Raw genomic sequence first — 21732 nt, 5'->3', positions numbered from 1 at the left:
ATATAAAACCAAGTATATAGTTGAATGAATGCATGTTAAAGCTATGACAACTATAAAAATGTAGTAGGTATCGAAAATAACTAAAAATTATAGTGAAATTGTAGTAAGTGCAACTACTTTTGTCTCTCAGTCATCAGTGTACTATTTTCTCTAATTATTGTTTTTCTTTCACTTTGCCATTTTAATAAAATGCTAAGCTATATAAGTCGGAATTATCTTTAGTTGTAAGTTTAATTTTATTTTGTTTCCAGATGTGAAAGTTTTTACATTTCACTACAATTATGGTTGCATCCTTTCTTCTCGTATATTCCTTCTCTTTTGCACTTCTAACGAGCATAACGGTTTTTCGATGCTCTGTCTGACGCAAATCAAGCGATTTTCCATAGATTTTACGAGAGTGTGCATTCTGGCGAGAAGGCACGCACCGTATGCGGAAAACCGCAAAGAAAATTTCTTCCTCGTAATAAATACGAAAAACGTGAAAAGGCACGTTTCGCGATTGACAAATACCTAGCGTTAATTTCACCAGTACTGAATTATTCGCGAAAGAGATATACCTATCTATGGCTGGACTTTCGGAATGTGAATATTTACATTGACGCGCTCGACTCGACGAAGATCCGACGAGAGATATAGAAATAGAATGCTACTTTTGATGGAGAAATATTTTGCTCGCTCCTATTTTATTTTCTTTAAATCATGCGACGTATAACTTTCAGATAAGATGAAGATTGGATGCTGCATTTGAACTTCTCTATATCTTTTATGAAATCTATATAGAGACGGTGCCACTTTATATTGTATATAAGTGGTATTCTTCACATGTATATGCGTAGCGTAAGCCAGATGAAATTACAGTAGACAGTTTTTGGCAAAGAATCCGCGCTCGGCCGGATAGCACGATTTCACGGCGTTAGTCGTGTTTCTGGAAAATTATTTTCAGTTCTTTTACTGAATACATTTACACTTGAGCGTCCGGATGGGATAAGCTTCGCGATAAGCTCATTTGTTACAAACAACTATCTTATATCTCTGGCAGCAATTAACAGGAATAATTTTTTTAAACACCATAATGCACAAAGAAGTCATACGACTCTAATCGATGTAATCGAATTTTCAATTTCGTCAGTGAGATTAAAATAAAATACTCCGGAGGAAGTTCACTTTAATTGTATTCAGTTTTGGTTAACATTGTTTCTAACCGTTTCTAACTCGAATGTAAAGTTGTGGAATGTTGAGTCGCAGGTATGGTTCGTTATGCGCTACATGATTCAATTTTCTGTTGGGAAACGCTATGGTAACTTATGATACACCAATTTCCGCTACCAGGATTAAACGGGAGTACACTTTGATCGATTAAATTCCCTTTTACAATAAAATAGATGAGAGAAAGCATTAATCACGTGATCCTATCATTTCAACATCACGCTACGTTTCCCGATGTTTCTGTCCTCTTTCGCAAGAGCTGCAGTGTTCGTCTCGTTTGCCTCTTTTTAGGCGGAGAGAAGGCCGGGAGTAGACGGGAGTGACATAAAGGGGCTTTTAACTCGAGCGTAATTTCCTTTTGATCGGAAATTCAATATTTTCTTACGGCCGCCGCGCCTTTCCGCACACGTAGCGCGAGTTTGCTGCGCTTCCGGAACTTTCCGCGCCGTTTCTCGATAGAGGGCGATTAGAATGCGTACACAGAATCGGAAAAAAGAGCACGTCGAGGTATGTTTCCGTACAAAATGCCGATGAGTTTGACGTGAATCTAAGCTCGTTGAGCGAAAGAAATGGTTGCAATTTCGACTCGCGAAAGTGTTTATCAACTTGTTCGAAAGGGAAGTTTACATGAAAATAATTGTAATGATACTCTATATACCTATGACTATGAATCCATGTATGTATATATAATTAGTATTATATAGTACATACTATGTATAATAGTATGTAATATATAATACTATATGTACTATATATGCTATATATATACTATATAATACTATATATAATAGTATATAATACTATATACTACACACAGAAAAATATAAACTACCTGCAAGTTAATATTACTTGATTCAAGTATTTGATAAGTTCATATATGAGCAAATCTACCATAAAGTCGTCATAAGTATCACATTTACTCAAAACATATTCTAGATCTTAGCAAGTTTAGTACTTGAAACAAGAATATTAAATTAATACGAACATTTTGTTTACTTACAATATAGAGTCCACGGAAGAGAAGCATATATTTCAATAAAGATATTACATTTTCTTGAGAGAAGTTTATCCGTTATTTGAATCAAGTAAAAATTTTATTCATCTAGAATAATCGTTTACTTAAAAAAAAAATTTGTATTCTTGATGATTACAATTAATATTATTTTTATTTTTTTAATTTTCTTTAATTCTTTAGTTCCTAAGTGGAATGTAGGTTAGGAGGTTTTCGTGCGCGGTGCGGAGGGGTAGTACTTACAGTTTAGAATATAAAAATTCCTGTCTTCAGGTGGACTTGAACCCGGTTCCTCGTGGTTATGAGTCTGACACTTTATCACTAGGCCACATCTCTGATCATATTCTTAGTGTTGCAGTATCTAGTTTTCACAGAAGTAATTTATTGATTTCAAGTATTTCATAATCTTACCTAAAGAATCAGTAAATATTCAAATCAAGCTTATGTGGCTTTTCTTAGATAAAGTTTACAGAATATACTTGAAATTAATGAATCACTTTCTGTCAAAACTAGATACTGCAGCACTAAAAATATAATCATAGATGTGGCCTAGTGATAAAGTATCAGACTCATAACCACGAGGAACCGGGTTTAAGTCCACCTGATGACAGGAATTTCAATATTCTAAACTGTACCCCTCCGGACCGCGCACGAAAACCTCCTAACCTAGAAGAATGTCGTTCTACAGCCAAGTATTTCATATTCTTACCTAAAAAATCAGTAAATATTCAAATCAAGCTTATGTTGCTTTTCTTAGATAAAGTTTCGAAATATACTTGAAAGAAGAATAAATTCTTCTTTTAAGCACATGATGATAAGCTTTTCTAATACTTATGATGAGTATATTAAGAAACTAATATTAAGAAAATATTCTTTGTTAAAGAAAACTGTTACTCAAACCAAATAAAATAAAATGAGTAATTGCTTTTCTTGGCTATAGAACGATATTTTTCTGTGTGTATATTCTATATAATATATTGAATATGTATATACTTAATCAGTATTTAAAATTTTACAATGCTGAAATAACTAGAAAATTATGTTTTCTCGTCTATCATTTATATAGTCATACAACTTATACGTGAAAAATTTTGATAATTATTAATAATAATTTACCCAGTGGTAAAATATTCTTAAAACATAAGAACTGCTGCTTAATCGCTAAATCCTAAATACCAAAAGTTTTATTTGTAATATATTTTACGGATCGATAAAGGGGTTGTAGTTGCAGTGGCGTAGTTATTGGGCGCTGAAAAACAAGTCTAGTATTAGCATAATAAATCTAGAAACTAGCTAAACAGGAAATTGCAAAGTTCTCCGGACCTGTAGTGCATGGTAGACGAATTATGTGGGACGTCGAGAAGCGAGACAATCTCCAGAACCGGCGATATTCCGATTATAAACTTATTCCAGAGGCCTTCGTGACCGATCTCGCGCGATTTATGTCAGACGTATTAAAGTTTTCGTGTTAACGAAAAGAGAGGAAGGTTTATAAGCTAGCAGGAGCGACGCCCAGGCAAGTTCAATTCTAGTGCCGTCGCTTGTCTCACCTTTACCACGTACAACTCACGGAACCCAACTTTCACGAAAAAAGTGGCTATTTCGACGTAACGAAATTGTCAAATAGATTTTTCAAGAATAGAATTGTAAATTGAATCACTTTCGTATCTTTGGACGTTTTCCATGATAAAATTTGACATTTCAGTTTGTAACAAATATAATAATTATATCTAAGAATTAAATGCATCACGAGTATATAAAGATATTGCTTTGTAAATATTTTCTCAACTTTTCTAGCAAGAATAAAATATGGCGTAGCATAAAATTGTATCAGAAAAATATCTGTATTTTTATTGCGATATTTTCATTGTCATAGATTAAACTTATTTCAAAAGTTTTCCAGAAATGAGAATACGCTATGTATAAAGTTCGAGGGTCAATAAACCCTCTAACTTGAAAAATAATATGTATACAAATCTACCATGTATATTTAAGAGTTATTAAACTATTTTTGTTTTTGAATTTAACATCTCTCGATTGTTCATTTATTGAACTTTCTACATTGTGAAACACACGAGCTTGAGTCTTTTACAATTTAGAATATGTCATGTTCGAGATATAACAATTGATCTTACATTTATAAAAAATAAAAGAAAGTAAAACGACAGTTACGTGACAATTTCTGCCATTTCATAGAATATTATTTTATTTTTTCTTTTATTTTTTTCTTGTTGCAGAAGGACGTATCCTAGAATTACACTCGCCTGACGGTGTCCACGAATGCTGGTTGAGAGCCGCTGACAACACGGAGGCAAATGTCTGGTTCAATGCTTTGCACTCGGCGTTGGCAGCCCTCACCTTGAAAGCATTACGACTGGCCTCAGCACTTCCGGACCCGCAGCAGCTTCAGCACATAGGCTGGCTGGCGAGGAGGCACTGTCTTCAGGTGAGAGAAGTTCCCGAACATTCACTCGGAGAAGAAGTATGCTTAACACACGGGGCAACTTCCTAACATACTGCCTTACAACAATTTCTAGAATATCCAAGAATATTCTAGACATGATGTTATTGAAACTCAGCAGGGTACCTTACTTTCGCTAATAGACTTAGCTAAAAGTACCTTAAAAATGTTTATCTTTTGTCGTCCTGCACTAAATGCTTATTAATGACAGCTGAATTTTGTTAGAACAATAGGTTTTTAATACAATTAATAAAACTTTAGATCCAATTTAGTGTAACCGTCGTTTTAACTTCAACTTTCTGTGTTTTGTAATTTTGCCTCAACTTATTTATCTAATAATTTTCATAAATGAAAATGTTTTCTAAGAAAAAAGAGAGAAATTTTGCGCTTGAAATTGATCTCCGTCTCTTGCATTCCAACCAGCATAGGCTCGTATAGGTTGAGGGTGATCTTTTTTTCACGATTGAACAAAGGATCGACGCAGTCCCTGATAAGAAGTACCCGCATGAGCGTGAGCGAAAATATCGATTATTTTTCACAGAGACACCGATTCTCATTTTCGATCTTACAACGTTCTCAGGAAATCAATGATTTTATAGCTGTTAAATATTTAATTCTTCATCTGTATGTTACGTTGAACGTTGACACTCGCGTTGTTTATGTACGGTATATTAGCCCGGTACACGGAATTATTCAACATCATGGGAAAACGGTCAACGAGCCCGAACCCGAGCCCCCGCGCCAATTGATCTTCCTTCGTCGCGCGCGCATATTGCCTGATTACTGTCGCAACTGCTCAAATACGTAACGCACGGGTTCAGAGAGACGTTGGACGCCAGTATTTAAGCAGCCCGTGGGACGATTTCAGAGGAGGGCGACTGGCAATCAGGCGCGCTAATGCCAATCAATTATGTGCCGGTAGCCACGTGCCCTACGGCCCTCCTGCGGCGTCCTTGATGCCGCCGGTGCTCGCACAGGACGGTCCTTTATCAACAAGGCAACATCCGGTGGCGGGCTTCGCGTATTAGTTATCGATTCCTGCCGGTTACACGATCAGTAGATCGATAGCACCGTCGCCGCGCCGCGCGCGCCGTGCCGTGCCGTGCCACGTCGATGCTTCGACCGCTCTCACCCGCTGTACGTTTACCTGCTGCGATCTCTGCAAGTGACACGTCTGCAGAGTTGGATGGCTGGGCCAGGCGGAGATGGAAAGATCAACTGTCGCACCTCTCGGATATCCCTAGTGGCGATATTTAATTGGAAACTGTGGATAGAACGGATTTCCGCACGATGGGATTCGTGATTTTGGCAATAAATATACAGTCGGCGATGAATAGAAATAAAACTTTGCAATCAATTATTTAATCTGGTCAATCAGGTTATTACACGCGATTGACTTGTTTTAAACTTAAAGTGGATAGTAGCATTTCGAGTGTTTCTCGTAGCGTTATTTAACTGAAAATAGTGAATACAGTTGATCCTTTTTTATTCAATTATTTTAAATGTCTATTATTTATTTTATCTAATCATTATTATCACTAATCACTTACAACGTTTTAATCGATTGAAAATAAAAATTTTACTTGCTTAATTGAAACTGAATTGAACAAATCCAAAAGATGTTGAAATAATTAATCTTTAGTAATTTCTGGGAAAATTAAAAACTCTTTGAGAAATATTGTTGAAAAAAGATTCCGTTCCTTACAGCATTAATATCCTGTATATTTATAGAATATATTAAGGATGTACTTAATATATACTAAGAACATCCTTATAATATCTTATACTTTATGATATCCTCTGAACATTCTCAGAATATACAATTTGCTGTTAGGGGTTAGATCCTTCCTATATCTTTGAAAAGTATTTGCTGCGTTTAAACGGCGCTTTATTTAGTATCTGCGCAAAATACTTACATACTCAACAATTTACCACACGCGTTTCGTATCGCATAAAATGAATATTATTACCCTATATCTCTCCGATATTTATATTAAATCATGCTACATCGTTCGGATCCTGATGTAAAACGAAATGTCCGCTTGCTCGGCGTATTCATTAGCGCGCCGGCGATCGCCACTCGCGCCGTGCGTCCGGGTGGAATTTATCGATCCGGTGATCCATGACCCGGTGATCGACGCGTGTCATTTAATTAACGATTCGATGGGATATTTAAGTGGGGCGCCACGCCGTTAGTAATCCCAGCGAAACCGAAGCGACGTTTATGGATTTTTCCGGAACGCACGTGGTGGCGCCATGATCAACTACGCCGAACGAGTTTTGTATCATTATTTAGAAGCGCGCGTGGCCGCGCCGTTCTCGCGCTGAGCACCTCGTAAAGCCGGATATTGCGTTTTATGAACAGCATCGGAGGCCAGCTAAAACGAAACGCGGTAAATGCGCCGATCACGCACTGCGTTTTCATAACTGAAACAAAAACGCTGTGAAAAATACTCAAAACCGCCGTGAAAAAAACACCGCGCCATCGCGCGACGCGCTGCTCCGTTATGTGTGTTCCGTATACCCGTGTATTCTGTATACTACATTCTGTCATCCTATTTAATGTCGTCCGCAGTGCGCCGTTACGTCCGCTTAAATCGTCGATTTATTTTATTTACTGTTGGATGTAATCGATTTCCGGCCAGTTCCACTGTCGACGGTTTCGATTCTCGTGTGCCGGTCGGCCATGTTAGCCGATTATAGTAGTTATCCCTACCTGTTGGACTATATAGCCGTTATATAGTCGACGATAAAACGTACACGTATTACAGCCAAAACATTTCGACTCCTCTTTTTTTCGTCGGAAACAATATTTTAACGTCAAGTTAATAATTTATACCCGCGCCGTGAATGCAGAGACAACGTCGGAACTTTCCGCAAATTGGCAAATGGAATGACTAATTGTCGCTCCATTGTTTTTTGATTTAATTGCCCTTAAGTTTCAGACACTTTGTGCTTGTTCCATTTATATAGCGCCGTTTTAAAGGAAAATAAAACATCAGGTTTTCAAGACCTTCTTAATATATCAAAACGAAGATCTCTATTCTATTGTACGTCTTACGATTTGAGAAGCGAATTGAAATCGATTGCTGGCGATCGGCACGCGCGTGTAAGTGCAGTGCTGCAAGCGCGGGTTCTTTGTTCGGGGGTAGGAAACAAAATGCGACATTTCGCCCAGGTCGGCGATTTGTAGAAGAAGCGTGACGCAAATACGAGTCACCGAGCAGCCGAGGCTTGGGAGGGTATAAGGGCAATCCGATAAATCCAACAAGTTCACATATTGAATTGGCGCAACGTAACGCTCCGCCAGAAGTAACGCGCGCCCGGGAAAGTCCGAGCATATAGGTTGAATGGTGGAATGCGCCGTCTCCCCTAATCTCGTATATACGACCGCAATAAAGTGTCAATCTTGCAGGAGATACATTTGGAACCCGATCGCGATTGGCACGGGCGGTGACGTGGATCGTGCGTTTCTCCGAATCCGTGATTCACGGGCGTGGGAACCGAGAGAGACCGACGAAGATAAGGCGAAATTGAAATTGCAACGCGAAGATATGGGACTTGCGGCCTATTTTTCAACGTGGATCAAGCTTGCAATTTAGCTAGTCCAATCCTAATTTAACCTTATAGCAATTCAGAGTCTCCTATATATATAATTATTATTTTTTAATCTTTTCATTAATTATCTATATTATATATATTATTTAAAAAAGATATTTTATTGGAAATAATATTAAATTTAGTATTTGTAATAAAGGAATATTAATAATCATATCCGAAATCGCGAATAAATATCAAAAAGACAACCTCTGATTTTAAGCGAAGGAACGAAACCCTCGTGTTGAACGTTGTAATTAGTTTGTCATTTGTAACGACTTCCTTTTTACGATTTGACAATTGTTCGCGCGCGCGCAAAATAAAAAGAGCCGATTGGAGGGGAACAAATAGCGGGAATACATCGAGCGCAAAAAGCGTTAAAATTCCACATCAAAGTGCGTCGATGGCGTCGATTAATTTTGTCGTGTCGTGTCTGCCCGCTCGCGATAAACGAATTTTCATGGAATTTCGGTGTACGGCACTTTCGGAGGAACAGCGACGAGCCATTATAATTTCCATGAAAATCGAACAGACGCCGGGGAACGATCGCTTTATTTCACACACGCACACAGACACACACACACAACTCCACCCCGGATATAAATTTGTTCCCAATCATACTGCAATTTCTGTTTACTCAGTTCTTACGCCGCTCTACGTTCGGCACATTGACAGAAGCATATTTAACTGTCGCATTTTTATCGAAATTAAATGACTTTCAATAGGTTCGGGCACACAAACAGTGATAACAACGGCATTAATTTTAGTATAAATGTTGATAACACGCGTATCGCAGAAAATTTTATACGACAATTTTGTTACACAAGCGATAATCTATAAAATAATTATTTATAAAATTGTTTACATGAACGGCAAATAATTATAACAAAAATTTTATATAATTTTTTATGCATAATTCTCTTCTTAGTAATTTTAATTTCTCGTATACAATTTATTATTAATATCGTTGTTTATGTCACCTTTATTATTGCGCGCTCCCGTTATAATTTTTGTTATTGTCCGATCCCTTTATGGAACATGAATATGGCGGCGAGCTTGAAAGCAATTTGTTCGCGCATTCCTGGGCGAGTGTGCGTTGGCGTTGGATTAAATCTGAGGCCAAGCGGGCATTAAATTAGCCGTTGAAAATTAACGGCACGCCATTTAAGTATATTTTAATTAATCCGAGCATAGAGAGACTACACGCGCCAGCTTTGCATATTTTTTTACTAACCCGGAGTTAATGTAATTGGGCAAAACTTAATGCGCCTCTCAATTAACCTCCGGATAATAAAGCGCCGCTTTGTAATACCTTTCCATTCGTAGTCAAATGTAAAATAAAGTGTCCGCGGATAAATAAAAGCTCTACTGGTGTACGTAGAACAGTAAGAGATATTGAAGCTGCCATCATTCGTTATTCTGTAAAAATCCGCGAGAAAATTTTTGATAAAGCTGGAGAAGTGCGAGCCGCTACGTTTACAATTTCGCACAGTATAGTGTCTGCTTCTTATGGCAAGATCTGCATAATGATTTGTAATGGCTTTTCGACATTAACATTGAGAAGAAAAAAAATAATTACTACCATTTTCATTATTTCAACAATGCAAATTATAGCTTACTCGATACTATATTATTGTTATCAGCTTTAATATGCATATAATCACTATAATCTGTGATTTATGTATAGTAAGTCGTAAGTCGTACTATACTATAAATATAATGAAAATTACCATAATTGAAAAATCTATACACATAAGATTATTTTTACTAACATTATAGCAATAATATAACTACTAATAAAAATAAAAACTATAATTATTTTACTATTAGGCAATTATAATCGCAAATATATCAAATAATTTTCTCTCAATGTTAAATTACAATGATAATTGCTACTGTCGTACGTGTATCGTTATAATTTATCGTCGAAAAATTTCTCATCTTACACACAATACGTATTTAAGATTTCTTCTCGATTTTCTTCCTTTAAGCCGCGAGATAATAGCATTGGTAAAGAGCGACAATAAACTTACCTCTGTCGATGCCCTTTCCTACCATCTTTCTTCATCCCCTTTGGCTCTCTTCCTCTTACCACGGGAAAAATCCTCCGTTTTCCCGAGTAACCGGAAATAGTTTCGGAGGTCAAGAAGAATAGGACTTAGCGGGAGGAATGCAGAATCAGCATCGTCGAGGTGAGAATAGAGTGAGGGTGCTCTGCGCGCGGGCCAGAGGCTTTTCCGATCGTTCAAGTCCACCAATCGGTGGTGTTCCGTCCGGCCGACGGTATTTATTCGACGTGCCTTTCTCGGGGAAAGCTCGCCAGTAACCGCTATTTTAACCCTCTCAACCCACCGCCGACCCTTCCTTTCCCTCAATCCTCATGTTTCTCACGAACGAAAAAGGCACGGGAGAGTCTACGTGCTCAAATACCCATGAATTCGTGTGTGCGTTTACATGTGTAGGAGGTATTCGCCAGGATCAGTTTCGATAGTGATTTATTTAGGGTAATTCAGCATCAATTAAATTTACTTTAATTCTAAGCAAAAGCATTAACATTAGAAACGATAATTAATATATAAAAATAAAAATTTATTTAATAATTTGTTTTATATTATCGTGAAACGTACAGAATAAGCTGTTTTATTATGTTATACTATATATATAATATTTAAATTTAGATTAATAAAGATATTGTCGATTTTTTATTGCTTATTATAATAAAGAATAATTAGTATTTTATCTCTCTTATCTTTCATATTAAGTAAAATTAAAGTGGTGATTAATTAAGTTAAATTAATTACAAAATTGATAAATGCAAGAAATAGATAAATGCACTAAATGGTTTTAAAATTTCTTTATTAATTCAGAATTCTGATAATGTATTACGCTAAAATGGCTATTAAAAGTTGATAATCCTTATAGCTATTTAAAGATATTCAATTTAACGATATCGCTGTATTTCAAGTCGTACTACAAAATCTTTTAACTTTTTATCGAGTTTCCACATATAAATTAAATCCAACAAATTTTGTTTCACAAAGCGGTGGAAATTTTCCAGTTTGCAATCCTCTCTGTTTTCCCGCGCCCCTTCTGGCGGAGTAATGACTCTTCACCCTTCGATTACTCGATTCCTCGAAGCTCTTTCACATACGGTGCCTGCAAAACCGCGACTGCATTGAGGGGCTCGTTATTAATTAGAACGCGAGCCACTATCGGTCCTCAAACACAGACACCGACGTTCCTCCATCCATAATCTTCTCTCGGACCTTCCTCTGACCTCCCGCCTCCCTCCTTCTCTCTCTCTCTCTCTCTCTCTCCCCCTCTCTGTATTCCACTCTTCTACCGTGATGTCCATCTCACTCTCCGCGCGGAAGTGGATAGTGCATCAGCAATGCTAAGCAAACTGCGGCTGGAACGACGGATCAAGAGACGATCGTGTACGTGTTCGTTTGCCAGCGGCAGTGTGCATGTGCGTACGTGTGTCAATACCCGCGCAAGTGTATCTACACGATGGCATAGATAGGTATAGAGGATATGGTATCGGCACTTTTGCGTTTGTATGTACCTACAATGGATACGTGCTCTCGTAAGTTCTACCGAGTTTCAAGACAAAACGTTGATATATTAGAGTCAAAATAATTTAGATAGTTGAATATACTTTTTTAAAATTAGTGTTGGGTTAGGTTTAACTTATTAGTATTGAAATATATAATATATTATACAACATTCAAACGACAGTAAGTTTGTCTTGAATTGTTTACATAAGAGTGGAAAAACGAAACAAATTATTCCGGAGCATTCAAATTTGGCGGAAAACACGTCGGTGACGCATACGAAAATCAAATTCGCCGGTCATTCGAGTTGGGAAAGCGAATGAGGTAAAATCCGGAGAAAATCTCCGGCTCCGTCTGGATGCTTGCAATTTTAATGTGGTCTCATTTCCGTCGTACCCAATTAAGCCGTAATTGAATTGCCAAGGAAAATTAATTTGTCGGTTATGTCCTGGCAGTGAGGTCTTCGAGGTCCACCGGTTCTAATACTTTCAGCAATTATGCGTAAATTTGCGTAAACAACAGCAGTCACATTATTAAGGGACTATCAATTGAGAATGATTTTCTTTTTAATAGGATAGTATATTTCAATAATCGATTCAACATTTAGTTTACGTTTGTAATTAATTTTTTAAAGCGTTTTTATTATCCACAAGTGTGCAAATTCCATTTTCAAGTTTTTCCGTTCTAATTATCCTACGATCAACCATTCTTGTAATTTATTTTAATATAATCTGTATGTATTCTGATCTAATTTCTTTTATAATATTCTAACTATTCTAGTTTAATTACTTTTAGTTACTTTGATTTAATTTTTCTTAATATAATATAAGCGTTTAATTCAAGCCTTAAAAAAATTATAATATATTTTCGATTTGTACTCCGTGAAAAAAAAATGACAATGTTTGAAGGAACACAATTTCTTTCCAGAATAAGTTTTAATTTAGATTCTTCATTACCCCGTGAGATTTCAGCTAAAGACGACGTAAATTGGTCACGAGAGGATAATAAACGAATATTGCGACGATCTCGTGGCGATAATTTTTCCTGCTGGACACGAACAAAGCTCTCTATTCTCTTTTTCCTTTCCATTTTCTCAATCGTAAGTTCCCCTTTAAGGGGGTATCTTCGGTCTATTCCGGCGGAACCGTAAATACGCGGACAGGCGACTTTAAGAACGATATCGTAACGTTTCCACTCGCTTGCGCGGAAGCGTTGCCGAGTTGGCTAACACTAGCTTCTCTCCCGCCATCGCGCATTTACCCTCCTCGTACGAGGTGAGAGATATACCTCCTAATGTGCTTTCCATTAGGGTCGGCGTCACAAGGATGTAACAGCGGATATACAGGATGATCGCATCACAACAGGATAATGGTTATAACTACGAGCAATACGTACAGTAAAAGCTGATGTTCTCCGCATCTCATAGCACGGCGAAACTGCGGGCACATCCGTTTTATCTCTCGTTTATACGTTTTGATTTTATTCGCCATGTTATTTTTATAAAGCGCACGTACGCTTTTCAAGAGCGAACGGTTACAAATGTTAATATCTCTCGTGAGAAAAGACGGACGAGAATAGTAGGTATTAGGGACAATAGCTTAGGCCCTGCGCACAATAGAGCACATATTAGGAATGAGAATAAATATTAAATATTAGAAATCAGAATTAGAAATAATAATTAAACGTAACACACAATGGGGAAAAGTATAAAATGTAAGATATAAATATAGGAATATTTCTATATACATTTACGTATCTTAATATTGTGTCGGTACCAATTTTTCTTATGCAGGAAATTATGAAACACACAACTTCTTACTTTAACAAATATACCAAATCGAAAAAGTATTATTTTTTTATAAATATTGAAATAAAATGCAAGATCCGTATTTAACTGGAAGTTTTAAAGTTGAAAAATTTTAATGAAGGTTTCTCTGCATAAAGGCAATTCGTATGACAGCGACATTTCCGGAGAAAATCGTAGCCATTCCGGTAACATATTTTAAGCCGATTTCAGAGGATCGCAACATTTACGAATGCGCCACCCCGACAACCCGTACACCTCGCCATTCCTCCGCGCTTCTCAGCTGCTTTCGCCTCCGCTCACAGTTCGCGCACAATTTGAGTTTGAACACGCTTGAGTTTTGTTGTCTGTCTCATTTAAGCATGTTTACGACTCCATTATTTTCCGCCGCTTTCGAGTAGGCTACATTTCTTTTTCACGTTTCTCACGTCGCGCATCGGATGAAAATGGGGAGAAATGTGTCATTGCGAGTATTTCCCGTTGCGATACATTATTAAGTTACGTGGGAATTTTTCATATTTATTTTTACCGATGTAACGCAATTGAAATGCATGTTTTTAATACGGATAAATTATATTTACGCACATTTTTTAACTAAATAAATGGAAGCAGTATTTTTTCCCTCTCCTTTTTAGAATTAAGACTCTTAAAGTTTCTTTAATAAAACCTTTGTGACTTAATACATATAATCAAATTAGTGATTAAATTTTCATAATCTGAATTTTACTAAAGTGATGATCTAAATTTTACTAGAGAGGATAAGTTAATTTTATAAAATACTATAATAAACCCAAAATCATAAGACTATCGCAATCAATTTAAATTATAATTAGAAAATTAGAATATAAGACAAAAATTCTATACAGGTAACCTAATAAGACTTTAATTTGCAGAATTATTGGCCATTAGTATCGTTATACATGAAAGAGCAATCACGCTCGCCCTATAGTTAAAACCGCAATGTTATGCTTCTGAAATTCTAACAACGATATATTACTAGGAACTCAAATCCGCAATGCATTGCAAGAGCGTCTCGTTCCAAGTATATTAATTTATGCGTTTAATATGTTATATATGTTCAAATAATGCTCGCAATAATAGTATTCAGTTTCGACCTTAATTCAATTTTAGTATTATTATATACGGAACTATTGTCGATTTCTTGAGATAATAATAATATACATACATATATGTATAATTATTATAATAATTATAGCTTGCCATCATAAATTCATGAAGATTTTCAAGTTAGAAGCAAGCAGGATCGATTAAAATTTTCTTGTTTCTTTCATTGTTCTATTAATCAAGACGTAACTGTATGTGTGTGTGTTTTTTTTTGTGCGGGACATTTTTTACATGAAACCTCTCGTCCCGAAATTGTTTACCACTTTGTTATTAATTTTCCACCTATATATACGCCCGCGCTTACCGGGAATTATTATTTTACTACCGGCATAAAGATTAGGCGAAATTATCCGAGATGATTTAGGACGCGATCGCGAGATCTCTTCCATCTCTCGCGCGCCGAGCTCTCCCGCGTGTATAGCTGCGAGTGGATAGAGATATTCCGTGTTTAATCTTGTTTTAATCCTTGGCTTCCCGATGAATGTACAGTTGGGATTAATGCTCGTGAAAATATCGCCGCGATTACACTTATATTGTGGCGGGCTCGTAAACAGAAGTATGGCGCTCGATATAGCTCCGCGGCTCTGAGAATATTGAATACAAAGAGAGAAATTACGTGTATAGCTATACCGTATACCGTTTTGCAAGAAAAACGATAAACGAGAAGTCACCGATAAACCGAGAGATAATCGTTCGACAAAAAGTAAAGGCAATTTAGAAAAATTGACGAGAAGGAACGAAACGGTGAAATAGAGCGAACTTCAGATTTGAATTTATGATATAGGTCAGACGTCGCGCGTAGGTTCGTCGATATGGTGGGAAGGAAAGAATGTGGAAAGATACGAGAAATTTCTCTCTCTCTCTCTCTCTCTCTTTCTCTTTCTTTCTCTGTCCGTGCGAGATATCCGCATGCGAAAACACACAGGAAGGATGCAAAAACTCGTACATCACGTGTTATCGCTTCTTTTAGGAGCCCGACCGGACGCAAATCAAAGCCGTTCGATTTATACTCCACAGTGAGTATTCAGCTCGGTTACAATGGATTTATATCCTTTAGCTATGTACACTTTTTTTTCGTTTGCCTATACGAAGGCGATGTTTGATTATGCAATTGTTTCACTTTACGCCGGTTTGCAAAGCTATATAACTAGGAAAACAAATTTAATACTCCGTAATTCAATAAATTATTCTTCTTTAAATTCTTTGAATATATTCTCTTTCAGGTGTTTACACTCGCGCATGCAAACATACGTGGTGTATATAATAGAATATATCATACATATTGCATGAATAGAGAGGTTTGAGTTTTGAGGTTTAGAAAATGAAAAATTGAAGCACTCCGACCGGAATATCTAAAGTGCGAAATTGTCTTAATTCAATATCTGTCTTTATTCCGAACAAAAGACGTTCATTTTTGCTTGCCGATAATTTCTCATGGGCGTTTCTCCTTATTATCTCTAACGGAATCGTCGACGATGCAAATCGAGGAAACGTTCCCGCTCGGGGAGACGGGGAACGATCGAGGAAAGGACGAAGTGACGCGCCGCCGCGCCGTTCCTTCCCGCTTGATAACTCTTCTCTCGACTCGTTCGCGCCTTCCGAACTTTTCCGACCTATTCGATCGACCTTTTCCCTTCTCCCATGGCGTTTGGTATTCGCTCTCGGCCGTTTAATATTTCTCTCTTTTCGCCTGATTCCACATTGGTACCCTCGTCGTAGATTGCGCGAGACGTCTCTCTCTCTCTTTTTCTCTCCCTTCTCCGCTCTTTTCGCTCGATTTCACGGTTGCCGCGACACGGAAGAAAATCGGCGTCGCAGCGCACACACCGATAAGACGCCAACGACGATTGTGATGTCTGCGGAGCATTGAAACGGATTCGAGAAAGAAAAAGGAACGGGGAACATGAATCTCCGATTCCAAGATTCTGGGACATTGAATTCTTTTAAACTTCCAGTGTTTTGCATTTTTAGACCCTTTAACGTTCTCGGAATTGTTGATCCTTATGATTTTACGATCCTTGAATTTCCGAGTGTCAAAACTTTCGAAGACCGTATAGCTTTATTTCACCGTATAGCTGGTTAATGTCCATTAGTATTTATTATCTGTAACGTTTCTTTGCTTTTTTTAGTCGCTTAAATATCAAGATGCTAAAAACAATTGCTTCGTGCATAACATTTGCGTTTTCCATATAAAATACGCTTGAACTACGTCGCCAACGTTCAACGGTCGCCACGTAGAGAGTTTTTTAATCTGCCGGGATAAACTTTCCGATCGGATGTCGTACGTCGGCTGAAAGCGACTTCGTCAGAACTTCCGGTCCCTCTCCTTGTACGTGGGGGATGTATCTCCTTATGCCGCTACTTACGCCAACTTTTCCGGAGGTTTAAGGAGGCCGAGGACGAAGTTTGATCCTTCCTTCACCAAGAGAAAGAGGCAGGAAGTCGCTTAAGATTAATGTGCTCTTCTTAGGTTGCTCCTCTACGACTTCAACGCGATTGCGATCCTAACAAGAGGAAAACTGGCAAGTTTTGATTTCAATGAAACTTGGAAAATATGTAGAGTAGGTAGTTTGTTAGTAGAGAAAACTCGTGCCAAGCTGTTACGATATATCGAAAGATATTTTAATATATTATTCGTAATATTACAAAATACTTTTTGTGTTATAATGTATACATAAAACCGCGCAGGATCTCGCGTTTTACTTCTTTTATTATTAGCGCAATATATATATATTATGAATGACGAAAATAACTCTAATCACAGATTTCTTTCCTTTATTTTCTTTTTCATTGACGAGTGCCATTATCTAGAGCGGAAGAATATCGTATTTTTTTTCATACACGTCACGAGCAAGATAAACGTCAATTGTACAATAACGTAATTGTAGCCGATGTCTCGTTCCACTTGACATCATGCTGCAGTTATATAGAAAGAGTTCGACTACGTCGTCTTTTCTACGATATTGATATTTCTCTCAGTCTTCAATTTTTCTTTTTAGTTCATCGAAGTATCTTCATAATCAATTAGCAATTCTTTACGCATATTTGATAACCCGGGAAAAATTATACATATATATAAAATATATCCATATACGTTTTCTTTTTCTTGTATAATTTTCTGTTCGTATATATACAGAAAAATAATAACAAGAAGAAGATTAAAATAATTTTTGCATTGTTTTTTTTAAATAAAAAAATTGAAGTTGAAATGAGAAAATGAAAAAAAATTGCCCATATAAATGTAACAATTGTATATAAATATGATTATATATAAAATGTCGTATAATGTAATTGCAATTTTACTTTTTGTAAAAAATGTAAAACTTATTTTCCTGATTATTTTTTAATTATTTTTCTTATTATTTCTCTTATACTGTGCTTAACTTAAACTCTTCCAAGTTATAAAATCTTGGATCGAGCTTTAATTGCTGAACTTTCAAATCTTAAATTTTGAATTATTTAAATACATTTTTTTATAACTATAAAATTTACAGCATGTTTATTTTCTTAGAACTTATACTATTTACTTTTCCTCGTCAATTATTATCGCAAAATTGAATGATGATATATTATGATATTATATTGTTGATGTCATAATATAAATTGATTGTGTGATAAGAATTGTTGATACTATAAATGACATAAATGTGTTGCATGTGCTTGCAGAATGGACGAGCCAGTAGTGAGAGCAGCGAGGACGGGGCCGGAAGTAGTGCGAGCACTTCGCGAGGAGCCGGGAGTGGATTCGGTCTTGCCGCTGGATGCACCGGCGGATGGCGCAGTGTCTTTGGTGCAGTTTCAGGCCGGGAACTTAGATTGTATGAGTGCGCGCCTTGGAGCCCAGAAGCGTGGGCTTCGCCGAGCATTACCTGCCCTCTCATCGCGACACGGTAAGTCTTCTGCAGTATTTACAATTTTAAACGAACATTTACTTTTCAAATTTTCTTAATAAACGACGAGAGAACTCGAGCAAATACTTTTTCTCATGTTTCCTATATTTAAGAATAAAACGAACTAAGTCATCGTATATCGTATATTACACAATCGATGAAGATTATTTACGATAATTTAACTAGAGATGTGCGACTCAAGGATTTTTGATGTTGAATCAAATCGAATCGAAGCGAATCGAATGATTTTGAATCGAATCGTTGGAATATAATTTTCAATTAACAATATAATTATTATTAGGTTGAATTTTAACACGTGGATAATAGGAGAATATTTTAATATGAAAAAATAATATTAATTATATGATAATACCGTGCTTTTGCCGTATTAACCGCAAATATAATTTTATAAATTTGACAATATACATATGTATATGATTTGCATTCGAATCATCTAATTGAAATTGTCGAATAGTTCGCACATTTCTAAATTTAACTGAAAGCACGATCCCATATATCGATAAATAAATAATAACGTTTATTGTAAAACCCACAATGTGTTAGTCTTGGTCTTATTTAGAATATCTTAATATTCACCTCGATATTTGGTATGTCTTTGTTCCCGTATCGGTGCTCGTTCACTTACGAACCGAAGTCGCGTATAATAATCCGCCATCGGCGTCATTAACACGACAATTCACGTATCGCGCCCGTTCCCCCGTATCGACTACGGACTACGGGTCGAGAAAGCGGGAACGTGCTTACGAGCGAAACGAGCCACGTATCGCGTCGTCAACGAGCCCTACGACCGGGCGTCACGTTGTAGCACGTACGTCTCGTCGATTTCACGTCGGCGTGGCATGGCGTGAGACTGCTGCCGTCGTACAGGTTACTGGGAAATTAAGCGTAAAAAATTCACCAGCATCGCGTGCGAGAAAGTGGCTCCGCATGACGAGCCACCATCTCCCGATGGAGCGCACGATGCAACAACTATAAATGCAGAGCTTCCAACATTTTGTCATACCTAGACCGAGAATTCTGTCCGCGAAGTGAAGCCGGAAATTGACACGAGAGAAATAGGTCTGCTGCCTCAGTAGTTTTCTTACTTTATCTCACAGCAAGAAGACTGTCGCTTCATTTTCTGCCAATTGTACTTTTAATATATCAGGGGTAAAGTACATCAGGAAAGTTAATTATTTATCTATAATTTTTTATTTAATTGGCCAAGTATACAAGTGATTTAAAAGGCTAAATGAGCAGCTAGTGCGCAATTTGTTTTTTATTAACCAAAGGCAAATTGTATGGCTGAAGATGATAATTAACACGGACAAAGCGTTCCGGGAGTTTATTTTAATAAAAGGTTTGTCTGCGCAAAATCGGTCGCATTTGCCGTGCTTATTCACGTGGCTATTAATCTTTTATAATAAATGAGGGATTTATCTCTCATCTGGATATCTGATGGATTTTTCTTCTTAATCAAAACTTTATTCGGAAATTTTTTCAACGTACATGAATATATTGGAATACGAGTTTTTCGAGCTACACAAACATAAAAATTTAAAATTTCTTTGTAATAACATTTAGTATTAAATATCTGAAAAATATAACATCCAATCTTATTTTTGTTAAATAGAATTTTACTACAACTAAACAGAGGAAATTTATATAAAATTTCGTAATAATAGTATAATTGATAATTTTTTGTTTATCATTTTATTTAATTTGGACGTGTTTTATATATAATCTGCACATTCGCCAGAAAGATGAAAATCGAGATATAGGTATAGGACACATCTACTCTAACACACACGCTCTATCCCCTCGCATTCGTATGCGGTGGTACAGTCGGAGGATTATCAATGAGGCACGTCGGATTACAGCAGTTAGCGATGTTCGTTAGACCGCCATTTTAATTAAGACTATTATACATCCGGCCGACTGTTCGCGTGATGTCATTGTGATGCTCGTTACGTGCGCGGCTCGCGAAATCATTTTCGCGTGTGTCTCTCTGTGTCTCTGACGATTTCGTTTTGTAATGTGCCGATGCGCGACATTATACCGATACTAATCACGAATGTGTCGTTTAACTGCGTGCGTAAACGTGATCCGAGCTTTCAACGGGCAACATCTAATTATTCGCCGCGTTGGCCCGAGTCGCCCTGAATGGGCGTTGAAAGGATCTAGTGGCGAATGGATCAGTGAAATTATATCACCCGTCAGCTTTATATATGCCGATTACGTATGCATCTAGGTAATGTATACGTGATCGAAAGTACCCTCGAATATACGGATAGCATGCCACTGAAGATATCGTGGGCGCATCTTTGCGAAATTGCGTATAAAAAGGTAGCGATGCTGGATGTATCGCCCGAAGTGTTCGAAATTGGAAGAATTGGATGGTACTTCGGAATGACGGCGTAATCGAGACGGCACTTCTGCCTGTGTTTTCTCCGCACCGATCGTACCCTCTTATGTGTTATTTATATCGTAAAAGTCTGGGTCAAATTTGAAAGAATTAGCTTATTGCTAATTCACGAAATTATTTTTATTTTGGATTTTTTTTTAATGAGGGGAAAATCGTTGAAATTCAATTTAATCCAAAAACATTTTGAAACAGTTGTAAACAATTCCAAAGTCCAGTTTTTGTGAAACTGGTGATTGTTACGTTCTATCATATTATCTGTATATCGATAACGTTAATACAAGAATTCCATCGGAATGCGGATAATGAGATTTTGCACGGACGAGTGAATCGGTTTAAACCGATGTTTAAACAAATACACATCGATCGAAACGTTTATTAATTCCGCGTAACGTCCTTTCGCAATCATTGCGGCCATGCTACACGCACTAATCACGATTGGTTTCGGGTTTTCATGACGAATTGCCGGGGTTGGTAAATAACTGAGTGAGCAAATATCTCGGCAGAGCATTTGTCAATAACGGACTGAAATTAATAGGATGGTAATACAGATTAGATCATGTGTTAGAGATATAATATATTATTGGCTTGTGACATCGTGTCGAATCAATATTTATTTTTCGTCAGATTGTCGGCAATAAAAATTACTTTATTCAGGACT

At 37.0% G+C, this 21732-nt stretch overlaps 1 protein-coding gene across 5 annotated transcripts in view; it reads left to right on the top strand.

The window, feature by feature from the left end:
* Window positions 1-21732, top strand: part of Syn1 (Syntrophin-like 1) — a 227897-nt gene that overhangs the window by 184641 nt on the left and 21524 nt on the right. For all 5 annotated transcript variants that reach the window (XM_071792661.1, XM_071792660.1, XM_071792659.1 and 2 more), the window contains 2 exons: window positions 4456-4664; window positions 18426-18649. In XM_071792661.1, coding sequence (XP_071648762.1) covers window positions 4456-4664; window positions 18426-18649 — 433 coding nt within the window. The remainder of the gene's footprint in view (window positions 1-4455; window positions 4665-18425; window positions 18650-21732) is intronic.

This window comes from Temnothorax longispinosus, chromosome 11 (assembly GCF_030848805.1).
Source record: "Temnothorax longispinosus isolate EJ_2023e chromosome 11, Tlon_JGU_v1, whole genome shotgun sequence".
NCBI classification, from domain to species: Eukaryota; Metazoa; Arthropoda; class Insecta; order Hymenoptera; family Formicidae; genus Temnothorax; species Temnothorax longispinosus.
The sequence above is the reverse complement of the archived record's forward strand: the minus strand, read 5'-3'. Positions and strand labels throughout refer to the sequence as shown.